The following is a 17,607-nucleotide window of genomic DNA, read 5'->3' on the forward strand; positions in this document are numbered from 1 at the left end:
TACTCGATTTGACTTGACAAGATTTCAATTAGTGATCTCTTGTGTAGGTAAGATTATCCTGCATACATAGGATATATACTGAGTCAAAAAAGAAACTTCACATTCTTTCTTCAGGGCACTATAAAAGAACAAGAGATGGTAAGATGGTTAAATTGGTATTATTTCGTTGCTGAGATCTGTGTGATGTACTCGATATACTGACAATGCCATAATCAGTTCCATTAGGCTACACCGACGTTCCAAAACATGGGTATACAGAATGGCAAGTCACACTAATAAAAATGCGAAATTTCTCAGTTCAATATCATGTATGGCCGCCCCGCGCATTCACCACTGCCAAACACCGTCTCCTCATCGACTGCCTGATGCTTGTGAAAACGTGGTTGGGGATTCTGCGCCATTGCTCTTGCAAGGCAGCGCCAAGTTCCTGCAAATTCTGAGGTTGGTTCCTAAGACCACGAAGCCTTCTCCCAAGTGCATCCCAAACGTGCTCTATTGGATTAAGGTCACGGGGCCTCGATGGCCAGTCCATGACACTGATTCCAGCGTTTTGAAGAAAATTTCGTGTCAACATCGCGGTATGCGGCCGAGCATTATCATGCTGGAACTGTAGACCTGGGCCATGAGCCGCCATGAAAGGAACGAGTTCAGGGGTGAGCACCTGGTCGCGGTTAGCAGCAGCTGTGAGGTTTCCACGGATGACCGGAAGTCGGGAGCGGTTGTTCCCACAGAAAGCACCCCACACAATGCAACTTCCGCCCCCGAATCTGTCGACTTCCCGTACACAACATTGGGCATACCGTTCACGACGTCGTCTCCAGACTCTATGTCTGCCGTCCGCGAATCTGAGGGTAAACCTGGATTCATCGCTAAAGACGACTCGATTCCAGTCTCTCTGGGTCCATCGGAGGTGACGTTGGGCCCACAGCAGACGTTGACGTTGGTGAAACGGCGTCAATATTGGCCCACAATATGGACTTCGAGAATGGAGATTGGCAGCCCGCAACTGATTTCGAATGGTCTGTGAGGACAGTCGACCTCTAAACATATCAGCCCTGGTTCGTGTAGCCGGCAGAAATCTGTCACGTAGGTGACGTAGGACGATTTGACGGTCTTCTGCTCGTGACGTCACACGTGGACGACCCGACCTTGGGCGATCAGAAGTGGTGCCAGTTTGTTGTAGACGACCTCGCAAGTCATACACAGTACGACGGCTGCATCCCATTGCTCTTGCGACGTCAATAACTGATCTTCCCGCTTGCAACATGCCAACGGCACGTTCACGTTGCACATTTGACAATCGTGGCATTTCCAGTACCGTTAGAACTGTGGTTTAAAAGTGTTTTTTCAATTCTTGAGGCCAATGCAAACACGTGCATATGAAGAAAACTTCGATGCGAAGATCACGTGATCGACTGCACGTGTAAAAAACCTGATTTGGCACTAACGTCATTTGCAAGACGAATGGGTGGGTTTGAGTGGGTTTTGCTAACGTTTTTCTAGAGTCGAAAGATAGGGATCCCATTTCGGATACATAGATGTATCATCAGAGAAAAATTATTCATTATTTTTCAAATTACATTTTGTGAAGTTTCTTTTTTGACTCAGTATATTTTCACTGGGACTTTATAATCACAATATTTTCTGCTAAATAAATATTTATTCTCCGAATGTGAAATAATGTTCAATGATGCCCACTGGCTGCACGTAATCGGCATAACCTCGTCAAAGCAAATACGATACGAAACTATTTGTGTGTGTAAGTTGTGCTTCAGAAAGCGATCGAAGGAGTCATTTCCATGCTTAACATATTACGTAAACAAGATGGATGCAAGAAAACACGAAAAACTTGCCAAAGTATCTAGTATGTAACAACAATTCAATGGCATACATTTCCATGAAGTCTGGAAGGAGCATGATTGGCTCATTAAGATTATTATCCATTACCATAATATCACACAATGACGTTAGTAAGACAAACTAACAAGAAAAAGATTACACCGTTTCTACCAAATTACCAGGTTCATAAGATGCACCCAGGTTTGTGCCTGTACAAGTATATGCATGGGAGGAGTGTGTTCATTTACATCAATAAATTTGTGTCTATGCAGATAAAAATGCACAGTTCCCTAATAACAAGATTGTTGAGTACCAGAATAGAAAACGAAATCAAGAACCTCCCACAATTCATATAACAGATGAATACATTTGAGTGTGACTATAGATAGCATGGCGAATATGTACACCGGCTTGTTTATTTATTTTTCTGTTTACATGTTTGTACACTATAACTGACATTCTGTTAAAAAAATTATTATTTTCTTTAATTATGTAAAGAAACGTTTCTCCTGTGCCGAACCGGTTTGATCTTTTTAAGAATTGAATAAATTGAAAAATTTGCTTTAAAAATCCTGATATTACACATACTGTATAAACAAAGTATTCATTGTATATCTAGACTGATGTTTGTGAATTATTTCTTTATTTCCAGTTTAACCGCACGAACGCACCGATTTGTTACTTCAAACACGTTCAGATTATATGTACATCCTACATTTGTCAACCATTCATCCCACGCGTTTACTAGAATTGGTGCCGAAAATTAGCTTTTCCCTCTTATATAACCTGTCGATTAGAGCCAGTAAAGTGTTATCGCCTTGACTGATAAATTGAATCATTGTAGACGAGGTGCAAGAGATTATATATATATTATATACACTGAACATCATTGAAAACGCAGCAGTCTAAAATTGTCCACATTTTCATCAAGGTGGATTTCAGCATGACAATGATCAATGAATATGACTAACATGAAGTCGAAGGGCATGTCTAGTTGACAAAATGCTTTAGAAACAAATTCCTCTTCACAGTATGACACTTTATTCCAAAACGCATCAACCTGCAGCTACTCCATCATGAAAAAAGCACGAATTTCATTCTGAAATCATGCTGACTGTGACATTAAAAGCAGGTGTATGAGAAACGATTCTCATTGCTTCACTAACGATTGTGAAACGAGGACAGAGATGCCGAGGTTAACACTTCAAGGAAGAGAACGCGCACTTGGCATGATTCAGGTTGGCACCAGCAGCAGGGATATTGCTCGACAACTTGGACTTGGCCACTCCACCATCGTTGGGCTTCATAGACGACATCAGCAGACAGGCAGCACCCGTGACCTTCAACGACCTTGGCAACAACGTGTCACGACCTCCCGTCAGGATCGCTATATTGACCTTGACCATATCCGTGATCAAACACTGCCGACTGCCAGGACTGCTGCACTAGTTCAAGGTCGACGTGGGGTCATCAGCGCTGACACTATGCGACGCTGTCTACACGTTACAGGGCTCCATGCTCGACGTCCTTACGTTGGACTAATTCTGACTGACAAACACCGTAATGAGCGTATGCAATGGGCTAACAGGCATGTTCAGTAAAGTTTACAACAATGGCATGGTGTGGTAGTCACTGACGAATCACGTCTTCACCTACGTAATGCTGACGGCCGATTACGTGTTTGGCGTAGACGTGGTGAACGTTATGCTTATGAGTGGGTGGTTTTAGACAGACCGTAGGGTGGTGAGAGTGTCATGGTCTGGGGTGAAATAAGTTACAATCACAGAACTGCCCTTCATGTCTGTCAAGGGAGAGTTAATGTCCTTTGCTACCGTGACCAGATTCTTCAGAATCACATCGCATCTGTCTTCAATCACCACCAAGATGTCCATACTTTTCAACAGGACAACGCACGGGCACACACAGCTAGACTTTCCATGCAGTATCTGGCCCAGCAACACATCCAGGTTATTCATTGGTCAGCACAGTCGCCAGGTGTATCCCCCATTGAGCACTCGTGGGACGAAATTGGTCAAAGTCTTTCGCGGCGACAACAGATGCGAAACATCCGGGAACTTGAGGCTGCACTACTGCAGAAGTGGAATGCCATCATCAAGAACTCTATTCGGACGCTTATTGACTCAATTAGGAGACGTTGCACTGCATGTATCAATGGAAATGGCGGTCACATGCAATATTGACTTTTCGATTTGACCCCACGTGTGTTTGATCCTCTCTGACTGAGGAACAATTAAATTAATGAGCGTCTTTTCTGTGTTGACTTGGCTGCCTGAGATAAAAATAATAAATGATTTACGGTTGTGAAAAAGAAGAGATAATATGAATATAAATCGAAGTACTTCACGGTGATACGAAAAGTGATATTGGGAAATATTGCATCCTCATCATATCGTCATACCTCTGCTGAAATAAGTGTGTTCGCCGACATATAGTCAAGATATGGTCTGAATCGTTCAATGGACTCTGACGTTTCTGACGATTCTTCAAGGATTTTGTAGCTTATATTTCACTGCATTGGATATTTTCCAAAGTACAAGTCCTTATAAGCACATGGTTGACCCATGCAGTGTTGTCATTGTTTTGCAGACTTTCAGAATACAATACAATAATAAAACAATGTCGTGGAAAACTTTTCGGTGCCACGGTTCTGTGGTTGTTACCAAGTTTTAAGTAGGTTTGATCATCCGGACCCTGGTGTCTAATTTTGAAATGATATAAATTGAAAATTCAAAGACTCGACATCAGGTACTCGTGGTCTATCCTACACAATGATTAAGGTCAGTAGAAGCCAAATCACTTGTCATTGTCGCTGTCACCAAAGAGGTCGTGTTTGTTTTGTCACTGTGTCAGGGCAGAATGGAGATATACTGGTGGGTTTTCAATGCGGAGGTTTCGCCTGTAGCCTTTGCTTTCACGTTCGGCTTCGAATGAAAGAAATCAAATCCACCCATGAAACCTCTAAAGTAAAAGCACATTAGCTTGATCTCCTAACGATCATGTACATGACCACCTGGCTCATGATCCAATGTTTCATGCATCAACAAGAGCAGACTATACCTCTGTTCTCGTATTCAGATCCTAACAACGGTTTAACCCATTCAGAGTTATTGTACTTGTAAGATTCAGGGAACTGAACATTGCGTCGATGGGATAATAGTTGTTGTTTTTTAATGATACGTTTACTTCAGCATTGTTGGGATGTAGGTGATGAGGTAGGTATTTACAATGCAAAGGTGGGCATGTGGGGTCACCTGAATTCCATGTTGTAAGTTTATGTATATTTATTTATCTGATCCAGTGTCATATACAAGGATGTAACGCAAGTATGAGATTGTATACTTGATGATGACTGCAAATTTATCCTCTGTTCTGAGAGTTATTGGATATTCTGACTCTTAGGAGTCACTTGGTAATATACACAAACAAAAGTAAATCATTACGATATGACATCTTTGGGGGAACCCTCTGAGGATAAACATGGACTACTGGACACACCGATACCTAAGATCTGGACATTCTTTAACACTAGTTGACCTAAAACAGCAACAAATCACAAACAAGCTGTATCACTTTGCTTGCAAAGCACATTTATTGAACGAGACAATCTGAGTCGACGCAAATACAACACATACAACAACGGTGTTGACATACAGACGGCGACGTGGGCAGACAGGGGACACACACTGAGACAGATAATCGCGAAGGTATCAGGTCAGCTCTTGAGCAATAGATGACAATGTTTGAATGGAGAACAGTGCATTGTATAGAACTTGTTACAACGTCTAAATTGCTGGTGATTGTGCCCAAACAGGGCATCCTCGTGATATATTTTTTAAAAGTGAGTGATTGGTCTGTTGGCAGTTGGCAGGCACCACCACCGATTCAAAGAATCGTGCTTTCAGTTATACATTCATCGACTTTTTTGTTTCTTTTGCACTCAATGGAACCTGTTTCGTCGCGTTATCGAATCTGGGTATCCCCTAGCTTGGGCAATATATATTCATTTACGTAGACTTCTATACAATTTATAACTACATTATTTCTTTGTATAAGCTCATCAAATGCACTGTACCCATTTATTGCCTGCATGCAGCTCAAACACAAATGACCTTCATATGATGTTCAAGGTCGGAGACTGGTTTCATTTAATTCCTTCTGACACAAGTGAGTTGCTGGATGACTTGGTATCGAGCAGTGACGGGCAGTTCAGCGATCTTGGCATATTCGCGTCTGTTGATGAGTTTGCGAATGACCCTGGCCTCGCGACTTCCCCTCGCCACACAGTGGAAGGGGATATCGGCGGGACTGCGTTGTTCTACTCGACACGTCTTGGGGCACCGCTTGACAGGGATGATGGAGTAACAGGTGATACCCTCTGTCTTACGGTACTTCACGATCGGGGCCTCCACAGGTGCGCAGGTTGTGTCTGTAATGGAATGCATATGATGATTGGGTTTGTTTGTTTGGCCGTGATCTATATTTGTAAAGAATATTCACAACTGGTTTGCATCTTACGCCCAGTAGAATCTCGTTCCGGTATTATCAGGATTATTCTCTGGCTTTGACGTTTTATGTATACGTCTTTGAACCTCAACATTATTCAGGCTATAGAAAGAGCTGAATTGGGGCTCACAATCCAGGGGTTGATATTATGAGAGACGATCCACTACATCTTATGCTATCGGGATGCGACCTATCAACACTTAGCATAATAGTTTTCTGTTAAATAACGTGTATAGCCTGGCAACATATAAACAGCATAGTCTATTAGTTTATGCTTGATTAATAGAAAGACTATATGTGTGCGAGTTGTATAAAACGTACATTTAATTAGCACACAAAACGTATGATAATTAATGTGAAATAAATTAAAAGCAAAATTTCCATATTTAGTATATTTACCACCTACTTATAGGGTCCAACACTCCAATGTAGACGTACAGTGACGACTTCAACAGGATTTGTCCAAACAATTAGAAAGGTATGAAAACGTTACAAGGCCCAAAACATTCCCTGACAAACTGCAAAGGTAAGGTCCAAACACGACTGATACCCGTTTCACCATCACAATACATCACCATCTAATTACAAATCTATTCTAACCACTATATAGCATGGGTGAAGACTTTGTTTTGTAGGGCGATCTATATAAAGTATTCATCTTACCCATTCGAGTAATTATGTGAGGCAAGGATGGACGAGGGCAGTTAGCTCCCTTGATTATGTAGCTCGCAACGAAGGGCTCTGGTGTATTGAAGAAGCTTCCGTCAGGTGCCTCGAACTCGTAACGTTGTTGCCCGTCCATGTTGCTGCACAAGCCACAAGTCTTCAGTTTGAACAACGGGGAAGCCTACAAGAGATAAAATGATAAACGCATTCAGTTCAGACATTACACTTTCTAAAAGGCCTCAATGTTGCTTTAAGAAGAAGATTTACAGATTTTGTTTAAGGAGCAGTTTAAAGCTCGTCTTTACAAACATGTTTATTCATAATTTTACCCTTAGTTTTTTTACCTTTCGCTCCATGGACAACAGAATAAACACATGTCTCACAGGCCCACGTGTCAATCAGTTCCTATTTTATCATCATTATGGACATACATAAACACTAATACCATAATAATAAGGACATATTTCATACGTGTCATCATTCCATGAGGACAAATAAGTTGAAGTTTATAATGTTCAGGTTTTACAACAGGTCAACACCATTTTCCGATCCAGTCGCAATACAGTTCAGAGACAGATCAGAAACACACAATCGCCTACATACACTTCCATACACTCCCATAGAGTCCATAAAGCATTTACGTATTCGGGCGCATTCGATTGTTACGAGAAGTGAATTCAATGTAGTCATTCACACGATTCAGAACAAACATTGTTACATTCAACAGATAATTCAACCTCGTTCGCTGTTCGGCCCCCTCGCTGATTTTATCTCAGAATGAATGACTGCTATCAGGCAATATTTGACTGTATATTCCTATAGAGATAATAGCCCCATTCTTTTTCTCTTAAGTCATTCATCCGAGTTTTTAAATGTGTCATTTATGTGCATTTCATGTAGCACAAATTAAACAGTTCAAAATCCGTTTGCCTAATCAAAAACATGACAAGTGTTTTAATGGACAATTTACATAAGACATGAGACATGATGGTTTCATTTACTGATTATTGTTAAAAACACTCTTGTCATTTGTTGGTGATTTCCCTTTTGAAGGATTATTGTATCGTTGCGTTTAAACCTGTTCTATACATTTCTATAAGATTTTCCAAAACCCGCTAACACATCAAAGAAAGACAGAAGCGTCAGTAGAACTATACTAAGTTTCAATTATGTCGTTTGTTAATTATTCATGGACCTTGTGTGTGTTCTAGGTGGTTTTACATTCAGTTTCTGAACAAACATTTTTGTGGCGTCTCAGTACGGGAAGGAACACGTAAAGATTTGTTGTGGCCAAAGGATGCTATTAGTTTTGATTTTCCAAATAATTCTATTAATATTTATAGGTCTCTATATTTAATTTGCAGTGATGCTACGTATGCAGGTGGGTGGGGATGTGTCTCTGAGATTACATTTGTCATTCTTTGACCCCACACGCTCTTCTTTATCAGTGCACTATCTTTATCAGTATGGACATGAAGTTCTTCTGATGATCGTTGATACTAAATAGGTCAAAACAACTCATGCCCATTGCACAATCAGTTTAATGTCCCTAGTGATATATGCTTTACCTGCCATGTAACAAAATGTCACATGGAATATAAACTTAATATGAAATGTTAATAAAGAATGATGTGTTCAAGATGTCCTACAAAATGTGCACGAACATCTAACGATGAATATCCTTTATAGGATTGAATTACCTTAACAAAGTCCCCATACACAACATGTGTATATAGGGCAGTGGGGTAGACCAGTTTTTTAAAGCGTTACCCCGTGACGCCGAAGACCCGGGGTCGATTCCTAACTATGGGTACAATGTGAAAAACCCATTTCTGGTGACCCCCGCCCTGATGTTGCTGGAATATTGCTAAAAGCGGCGTACAATCACTCAATCACTCACTCACAAGTGTAAACACACCTTGACTGAGACGAAGTTGCCGTCGGTTCTGATGTAGATTCCAAGAAGTGGCAGCTCGATGTTGTAGAGCTCTTCCAGGGCAATCTTCACAGCAACAGCAGCCCTGATAACAATGGGGTTAGATGGAGTCATTGTCTAAGACATCTTGGTACCTGACAGAAGGGAATACAACACCTGGTGTCCGAGATACGGCACTACACTGAAATACTACGCCTGACACCCGGAAATAGAGCATATGGCACCGATATCACACATAAACACTGCAACTGAAACCCATGTAATACTATACCTGACACCCAGGAAAAGAACAGATTCACCCAGGGACAACACACATGCCATCCGTAAACACTAGGCCTGACACCCGCTTATACTAAAACCTGACACCCAAATACCACTGTTCATGGTTACAACGTCAGACCTTGGTGTCCTATGACCCTTCATCTCTCGCACGACACCTGGAAATCGTGAGTCGATCAATGTGACAGCTACTTTGCACTTACTCTCCATAGCTGACGGTCTTCTCTATCACGAAGGGCTTGGTGCGGGTCACGGTAACGGGGTCTCCGTTAACACTGAGAGTAGCGCCGGCTGTAGTGGAGGCCAATCGGATTGTCTTACCCTCGGCAATAATCTCCAGGATCTGTATACAGGGGTTTATGCAAATTATAAAGGCAGCATACACATATACACCCAATGCAATAGTTGCGAGGCAGCAGGCTGGCCTTTCTGGTCACGTGTTCATCCTGTACAGCCCTGACTATAACGGCTAGGAAACGTTTTAACGTCAAACGTTTGAACGTCAAATATATCGAACAAACGTGAGTTCTGCCAGATATATATCAGAAAACTGTTAGATAAATGAACTTGTAGGTTGAAAAAAGGGTTACCCTCCGTCAAGGATCTACTGAGACACGTCCAAATATGAACCGTTGCATTCCACTTGCAGATGAACGATGACGGGGTGTTCTGAGTTCGTGGACAATGACATTATAACATGCGCTATAATACAGACGCAATTGGAATTAGGTTTTAATTGTAGCACAGAGCTATTGAAGCGTTTCAGTTTCCTATGGGAAGAGAGATTCTGATGAAAACCGTACACGAGACAGCTTTTGAAGGTGATAAAACATGAATCATAATCCGAACAATTTGAGATTTACACTCACGGTCAGCGTAAGTAAAGGAACGCTTAAATTTAATCATCAACCATAAAAAGTAGAAATAACAAGTTTCAGTAAACTCAAAAAAAGGTTGAAACGTTCCAGTGTTAACAGGAATGCGATTTCAGTATTGGATCGATGACATTGAATTGCATTCCACATACTGGGAGGCAAAAAAGCACAGAATCCAGAATCTTTTATATCTACCTTTTGGCTGAAATCGTCAGTGGTGGTGCTCATAGTGATAGCAAACGTCTTGGAAGGCGAACAATCCATGGCCAGGACGGCGGGGCAGGTGCCAATATTCGGAAGTGTGTACTCAACACCATCAAACGTGCGAACACTCTTGAAGTAAGTCTTGCAGGTGGCTGAAATGGAAATTCTGGTTTAAACGACGTTAGGAGTATTATTTCAATGTTCTTGAGTGTACGTCATGTAGCTGCTATGTTGTTGAATGTACGTCATGTAGCTGGTATGATCTTTCATGTACGTCATGTAGCTGCTATGTTGTTGAATGTACGTCATGTAGCTGGTATGTTGTTGAGTGTACGTCATGTAGCTGGTATGTTGTTGAATATACGCCATGTAGCTGGTATGTTGTTGAATGTACGTCATGTAGCTGCTATGTTGTTTAACGTACGTCATGTAGCTGGTATGTTGTTGAGTGTACGTCATGTAGCTGCTATGTTGTTTAATGTACGTCATGTAGCTGGTATGTTGTTGAATGTACGTCATGTAGCTGGTATGTTGTTGAATGTACGTCATGTAGCTGGTATGTTGTTGAATGTACGTCATGTAGCTGGTATGTTGTTGAATGTACGTCATGTAGCTGGTATGTTGTTGAATGCACGTCATGTAGCTGGTATGTTGTTGAATGTACGTCATGTAGCTGGTATGTTATTTAATGTACGTCATGTAGCTGGTATGTTCTTGAGTGTACGTCATGTAGCTGCTATGTTGTTTAATGTACGTCATGTAGCTGGTATGTTGTTGAATGTACGTCATGTAGCTGGTATGTTGTTGAATGTACGCCATGTAGCTGCGATGTTGTTGAATGTACGTCATGTAGCTGGTATGTTGTTGAATGTACGCCATGTAGCTGGTATGTTGTTGAATGTACGTCATGTAGCTGGTATGTTGTTGAATGTACGTCATGTAGCTGGTATGTTGTTGAATGTACGTCATGTAGCTAGTATGTTGTTGAATGTACGTCATGTAGCTGCTATGTTGTTGAATGTACGTCATGTAGCTGCTATGTTGTTTCATGTACGTCATGTAGCTGCTATGTTGTTGAATGTACGTCATGTAGCTGGTATGTTGTTGAATGTACGTCATGTAGCTGGTACGTTGTTTCATGTACGTCATGTAGCTGTTGAGGTGTTGAATGTACGTCATGTAGCTGGTACGTTGTTGAGTTCACACAGCCTACTTGGAAGGTAGGGTCCGAGATATGGAGCCAGCGTCAGTCGTGTCTGCAGCGCAGGTCTGGTCATGGCGACGGGGACGGTGAGGACAGTAGTCAATGGAGTCTGGATTCCGTATAGACACGTTGTATCGTTGGGTGTCATGATGAACCAGTCACTCTACAACGAATTAAGTCGCATGGTAAATAATTTTAAAATCGCGAGAGGATTTGTTTGCTTGTCATCAAACGCCGCACCTACCAATATTCCAGCTATATGGTGGCGGTCTGTAAATAATCGAGTCTGGACCAGATAATCCAGTGATCAATATCATGAGCATCGGTCTACGCAATTCATGTTACGATGACACGTGCCAACCAAGTCAGCTGGTCTGACCACCCGATCCCGTTAGTTGCCTCTGATGCCAAGCATGGGTTTCTAAAGCCCAATTCTAACCCGGATCTTCAAAGGTTTCGCCAAAGGAACCTAGACGGCGACTACACTGAGTGGGTTGTCAGTTTGTTGTAGCCAAAACATATCCGTAGCTTTTGACTTAATTCACTCTCAGGTAACATTTCAATAGGACTCTTACAGGAAGGCTTCATGTTTTCTGTAGTGGTTAGTTTTACAAAGGGTTTACCGTAGACATGTTGAGGACAATTCGAAATTTGATGAACCAATGGTTCAAATGTTGTTCTATGCCATTCCCTATTGTGACCTGTACACTACGTTCCCGTGTCTTTGACCAATAAACCAGCCGTTGTATTTGTTGATGAAGCCTCTAGCCTGGACAGTATATGTTCACCTTTTCAAAGAGCGTCACTCTTGCTCAAAGTTACATCATTCAAGGCCTCAGTAAAACTTTCAAAGCATTTATGGACATGTGGAGGAAATTTAAACATTTGACTCATCACTGACAAAAATGATGTCCGATGCAATTCCCTATTTGGACTTGCACTTTTCAAGTGAACAATCGACTAGACTGCATATGTTTATTGGCACAAGATTCGTTCTACTTGTCCAGAACACGTGGTGACTATTTGTCAGGTATTCGTTGACACATGCTCATGATATAGTCGGATCTGCTTTTAGCAGAAATTGCTTACTGATGTGAAGAGGGTTTTGTCGCTCTCTTTCCTGAGTAAACACGCATTATGCATTAAACGGGTTTACTAATTCTCATAATGATAGAATGAATGAAACATCTGTAGTACTAGCATTTTCAATTCTGGTAATAGCAGCACATAAACGTTACTCTCTTCACAGTTTTGTAGCCCATAGGTTGTTAATGTTCTTAGTAACACTGACTGACTGACTGAGTTTGGTTTTACGCCGCTTTTAGCAATATTCCAGCAACATCACGGCGGGGGGACACCAGAAATGGGCTTCACACATTGTGCCCATGTGGGGATTCGAACCCGGGTCTTTGGCGTGACGAGCCAACGCTTTAACCACTAGACTACCCCACCGCCCCTCTTAGTAACAAAGTGAAGCAACGGCGGGATTGTGATAGTAACATATAACTGTAAATCAGTAAAGTCACTCACTGCGGGATTGTCAATTCTTGCTTCGTTCATGATATGGATCAGACCAGCTTTCCTCTGTACGGCGGGCTGGGTAGCAGAGTTCCAGTAATGCCATGCTGTGAAGAAGTGAGTCATTCTGTGTAGAGTCAGGCCCGCCGACTCCGAGATGTCAACCTTGCAACAAGAGTTAGTGAGTCAGCCATTGTGTTACGTCGCATCTATGATATCATTTCAGGTGATATATAATTATAATTATGTGTACTATGACAAACTTTCATCAAATAATATACGCCAGTCTAAGACGCCAGTGACTCAAGTATCTGCCAAACCAGATTCCACTTGGCCTCAGAGGCAAATTAGTGGGTAATGATTTGAATGGATCACTGAAAATTAGCGAGGTCACCTGCTCAGTAAACTAGTTTGTAACGAACACGCACATAACGAACTGTTTGTCCTGGCAACCTGCTATATCTTTAAGCCGAAACGTGAATAACGAAGAAGGGGTTATAACATACTACAATTACTTGTCTCTCGGGGTTCGTTATAACCGGAATATACGGTTTATTGTATTAGCTTAATGACCAATGGGTGTTCTGTAATCACCCTGGTTACAGATGTTTACATATCAAAAGGAACTCGGTGAGATTGTTTAACATTTGATGATTGCTCAGATACACGATAATGACTCTCTTTCCCATATCTAGTCCTTGTCTGAATCTGGTCACCCGAGATAAGGCATAGATTTGTCCACGACTGTACTGATAATATAAACAGTATCCACAAAAACGCTGAATTTATGTAATTTATGTAATTTATGAAAATAGTAAAACCTGAGCTTTCGTACAATAAGCTAGTTATATGATTTCAGCCAAATAGCTACAATAGCGAAATGAACCGCGTCACCCAATAAAGGTTTAAAAGATATAAGAACGGTGTCATTGTACATAAGACTGTCATAAGCACATGTTAAAGTATGGGAGTTACATCCACGTCAGAGCTGATATCGAAGTATTTGTTTATCTAAGATAGGATAAACCGAACAAAAGATGGTAGATAAGCACGTACTGGGTTATACTCGGCAATGACATGTCTGTGGTTGAGAGAGTTCAGAAGGTGGTAGATGGGATGTTCTGGGATGTCCTGAATCACTTCCGCTTCTTCACGGGCAATGGCCAGCTCTACTCCTTCGTTCCTTGACATCGGGCATACCTGTTGGCTCTCCCACAGCAGCTGTTCTATGCTCTTGCTTGCATACAGCTGAAAGATTGACAATGACTGTTGCAGCATAGCTGTGTTGTTCAATACGTTAGACCGATTTAGAAACTATTTCTTTTATACATAATCATCACTTAAGAAATGCTTTTTTGAATTGATGAATTCAACCATATTTTACCCTTAATTACAAGTGCTTGTTAATATGATATCTTGCAACACTTTAATATGCAAGATTCTATCAACTGTTTGTGTACCTTCATTATGATCGTCTTTGGTGTCCTACCAATGTCGCCAAACGTGATGTTGCAGTATCCAGTGATGGCAAGAGGAAGGTAATTCGATTCCATTTTGGTAATGGGATTAATTGGAATGAATGGAACGCCTTGGGGGTCTTCATGGGTGGCATTGGCTTCACGTCACCCATCTCAACACTGCCTATCATGACAACTCTTGCCAGTTCTCCCTGCATGTCCTCCAGCTCAAAGTTGGTAGCCAATGGGTTGTCCAGTTCCGTTTCTGCAGATGTCACCAACTCTTTCAACCTTTTCAGGACTTCTTGTTGAACAGTAATGACATGAGCGAACATAGGACTGAGGCGTCCGAGGGGTAGGCCCCACAACTGGATCCAGTCAATCTTACCCTGAATACCTCTGCAAGTATTAATAATAGTCGCCAGCGTCGGTTGAATGCTCACCAGAGCCGCTCGTTTGCTTGCTGCGGCCAAGCGTTCTATTTCCGTCCGAATTTCAATTTGCTTTTGGGTTGTTACGCTTATCGCCATCTCCACTATAGCTTCGGACATCGGCATGGCAGCTGTGACCTCAGACTGCGAGGCTGTACTCCAGATCTTTTCAAAAGCAGCCGTTGTTTTAATTTCTAGCGATTCAATGGTGACAAGGGTAATATCGCATTTCCTGATGATATCAATGCTCCTTGCGATCTCCGAGCTGTAGAAAAGGTTGCTTTTAACGTATACCTTCAGTTCCGTTACGACATCACGCAGCTGGTAAATAGCAACTATTGTCTTCTCAAAGATGCTGACAGTTGGCTCAACATTCGACGAAATCAGTTTCTCTGCAATGATTTCCACTTTGGTGGCCATTTCCACAGCAAATTCAACCACACTGTCAGCTATCGAGAAAATCTGTTCCGGAACTTCCAGAGAATTGGAGTTAGGCGTGTACATGCTCAAGCTGCTAACTTTGCTCATCTCGAAACCAACTTCCATCTGTATCGTCTGGAGTATCTTCACAGTTGCCAAATCACTCTCGCTGAGTACTGGAGTTAGAGCAAACAGCTCATACTTGAGCTTCACCAGAACAGCAGATGCGACTGCCAACTCTGACATTTGGGCTTTTAAGGCGCGCATGACGTGGCTGAATTGGCTTTCATTAGTTGGAGATGGTATCACACTATTTTTCTCAACGAGACTGTCCAGTGCATGGTACACCATAGTATGCTGAATAGCAAGTTTGGTAAGAATTGGCACAACATCGAGATCAATATTCGCAGATGTTTTCAAGACAGTGGCAAGTACGGGAATTGTTTCCTTTGCCATACCAACAACATCAACGACAGGCTGCAATGATGGATACGATGTGACTTTTCCAGTTGCTTTGATTGTCTTCAGAACACTAAACTGATTCTCACTAATTCTTTCGAACTTTGGCCACAGCTTTGTCAATGTTACCTCCATAGTTTCTGGTGGGGGAGGAATCTTTGACAGGGTCTCTGCATGTTGGATCATTTGTTCATCGAGGTTTGAGATCAGCTGCAAGCCCTTTGAGTACAATGTTTCAGCTTCAGGTACGATGCCCATCTTTGATGCTCTTAAACAAACTCTCGTGACTATTACAAGGACCTTATAATGTTCACAAATGCAATACTCCAACACAGGTATTACGAGAGATGAAGCAGGGGGGTCCTGTGCCAATGCCTGAAGCTTCTGGATAATTGTCAATTGGATCTTCTCTATTTCTGCCAGCTTTGCAACAATGGTATCAACATTCTTAAGGACAAAGATGGGATCAACAGCCCTCTGCCACACGTTATTTGCCCATTCTGTAAGTACGATAATATTTCTCCATTCAGGGATCAGGGCGCGGACTTCGGTGCTGTTCGACCTGGCAAATATCTGGAAGGCAAGCTTCTTCAAAAGTTCCTCTGGTTTGGGGTTTCCAGTGAGATGCTGGATCCTCCTCTTAAGCATGGTCACTACGGTCTGGTTGACTTGTGCCAGCACCGGGCGGTGGCTCATAAAACGAGTCATGAACTGGAGGTCTTGCTGTATCTGGGTGTGGTAGCTTGGGTCCAGAAGCATCTTTGGCTCAATGAGGCGGTTCGGGTACTGGAGCATAACCTGCGTAATCATCTGGAACAAAAGTTATTGAACGAAAAATTATTTTTGAAATCTGGAAAAAAAATTCGGTTCAATATTCTTGGTAAAGAAGCTTTTAAAAAGACAAATTTGGTTTCTGAGTGGACCGTCGTTTTGTACATAAAACGGAAAAAGTGATTAACTCACGGCCTTTTTCACCCTCTTCCTGTTTTTGTAATGTTTTGCACTTCTTTTCACTATTGCGATATTGCGCTTGATGAGTAGTGATGGTAATTTGGTTAGGCTACGGTTTTGTAAATATTTGTTTATATATTGTATCGTTACTTCAGACCCACCTCCCACGGCATAGGGTATGCTGGTAGAGCTGTTCTAGCAACCCTGAAGACCATTTGGTGCATATGTCCCCTATTAATTGACTGCCATAGAGTTTCAAACTGAATCTTTCTCGGAATGGTTTGTGAACTGGCATCAATAGTGGCAATTACTCCCCACTTGTGCCCAACAGGGCTTAGCTTGAGACTGTCGCCCAGCTTAGCTTGGAGTTTGGCCTTGAGTTCGGAGATGCTGATATCCTTAGCACTGAGGTCTGGGAAGTCTTCCAAAGAGGCTGCTCCTTCGATGACCCTGGGATCAGTGACATCCTCCTCTGCGCAGGACACATAACAAAGGGTGAGACGACCAATAGCGCAGTCACAGCTGGAGACGACATTTTCCGATCCTCCTGGTTGTTTGATAGGTGTGCCAGCTGCAACCTGAGCCTGGAAGACCACGGCCTCTGGCGGGCTGGGGCCGGGCTTCACAAACACCTGTACTGAAGAACGTCCAGCCATGGGGAAGGACGGGACGATGTTACTGCCATATGGACATGCATGTGAGACACGTGCAACAATGTTCAGGCCCATGGTGCTGTTCCCGTACTGGACAAGATCCTGTGACAGATGGAAGGATAGGTCATTGGTTGTTGATACTGATACAACATATGGAGCCTACACGGATAGTAAAGTGTAGTTGTTACTAC

General features: G+C 42.2%; 1 protein-coding gene across 1 annotated transcript in view; it reads right to left on the minus strand.

Moving 5' to 3' along the window:
* Positions 1 to 5,426: 5,426 nt before the first annotated feature.
* The window catches only part of LOC124291934, a 30,649-nt gene continuing 18,468 nt past the window's right edge, over positions 5,427 to 17,607 (minus strand). Inside the window, 11 exon segments of the mRNA XM_046729019.1 lie at positions 5,427 to 6,286; positions 7,027 to 7,210; positions 8,948 to 9,050; positions 9,448 to 9,587; positions 10,315 to 10,475; positions 11,537 to 11,690; positions 13,058 to 13,210; positions 14,102 to 14,293; positions 14,506 to 14,639; positions 14,642 to 16,622; positions 16,925 to 17,518. Coding sequence (XP_046584975.1) covers positions 6,006 to 6,286; positions 7,027 to 7,210; positions 8,948 to 9,050; positions 9,448 to 9,587; positions 10,315 to 10,475; positions 11,537 to 11,690; positions 13,058 to 13,210; positions 14,102 to 14,293; positions 14,506 to 14,639; positions 14,642 to 16,622; positions 16,925 to 17,518 — 4,077 coding nt within the window. The 3' untranslated portion in view covers positions 5,427 to 6,005.

The sequence above is a fragment of the Haliotis rubra genome, unplaced genomic scaffold (genome assembly GCF_003918875.1).
Source record: "Haliotis rubra isolate DU_JTF1 unplaced genomic scaffold, ASM391887v1 Scf502, whole genome shotgun sequence".
Taxonomy (NCBI): domain Eukaryota; kingdom Metazoa; phylum Mollusca; class Gastropoda; order Lepetellida; family Haliotidae; genus Haliotis; species Haliotis rubra.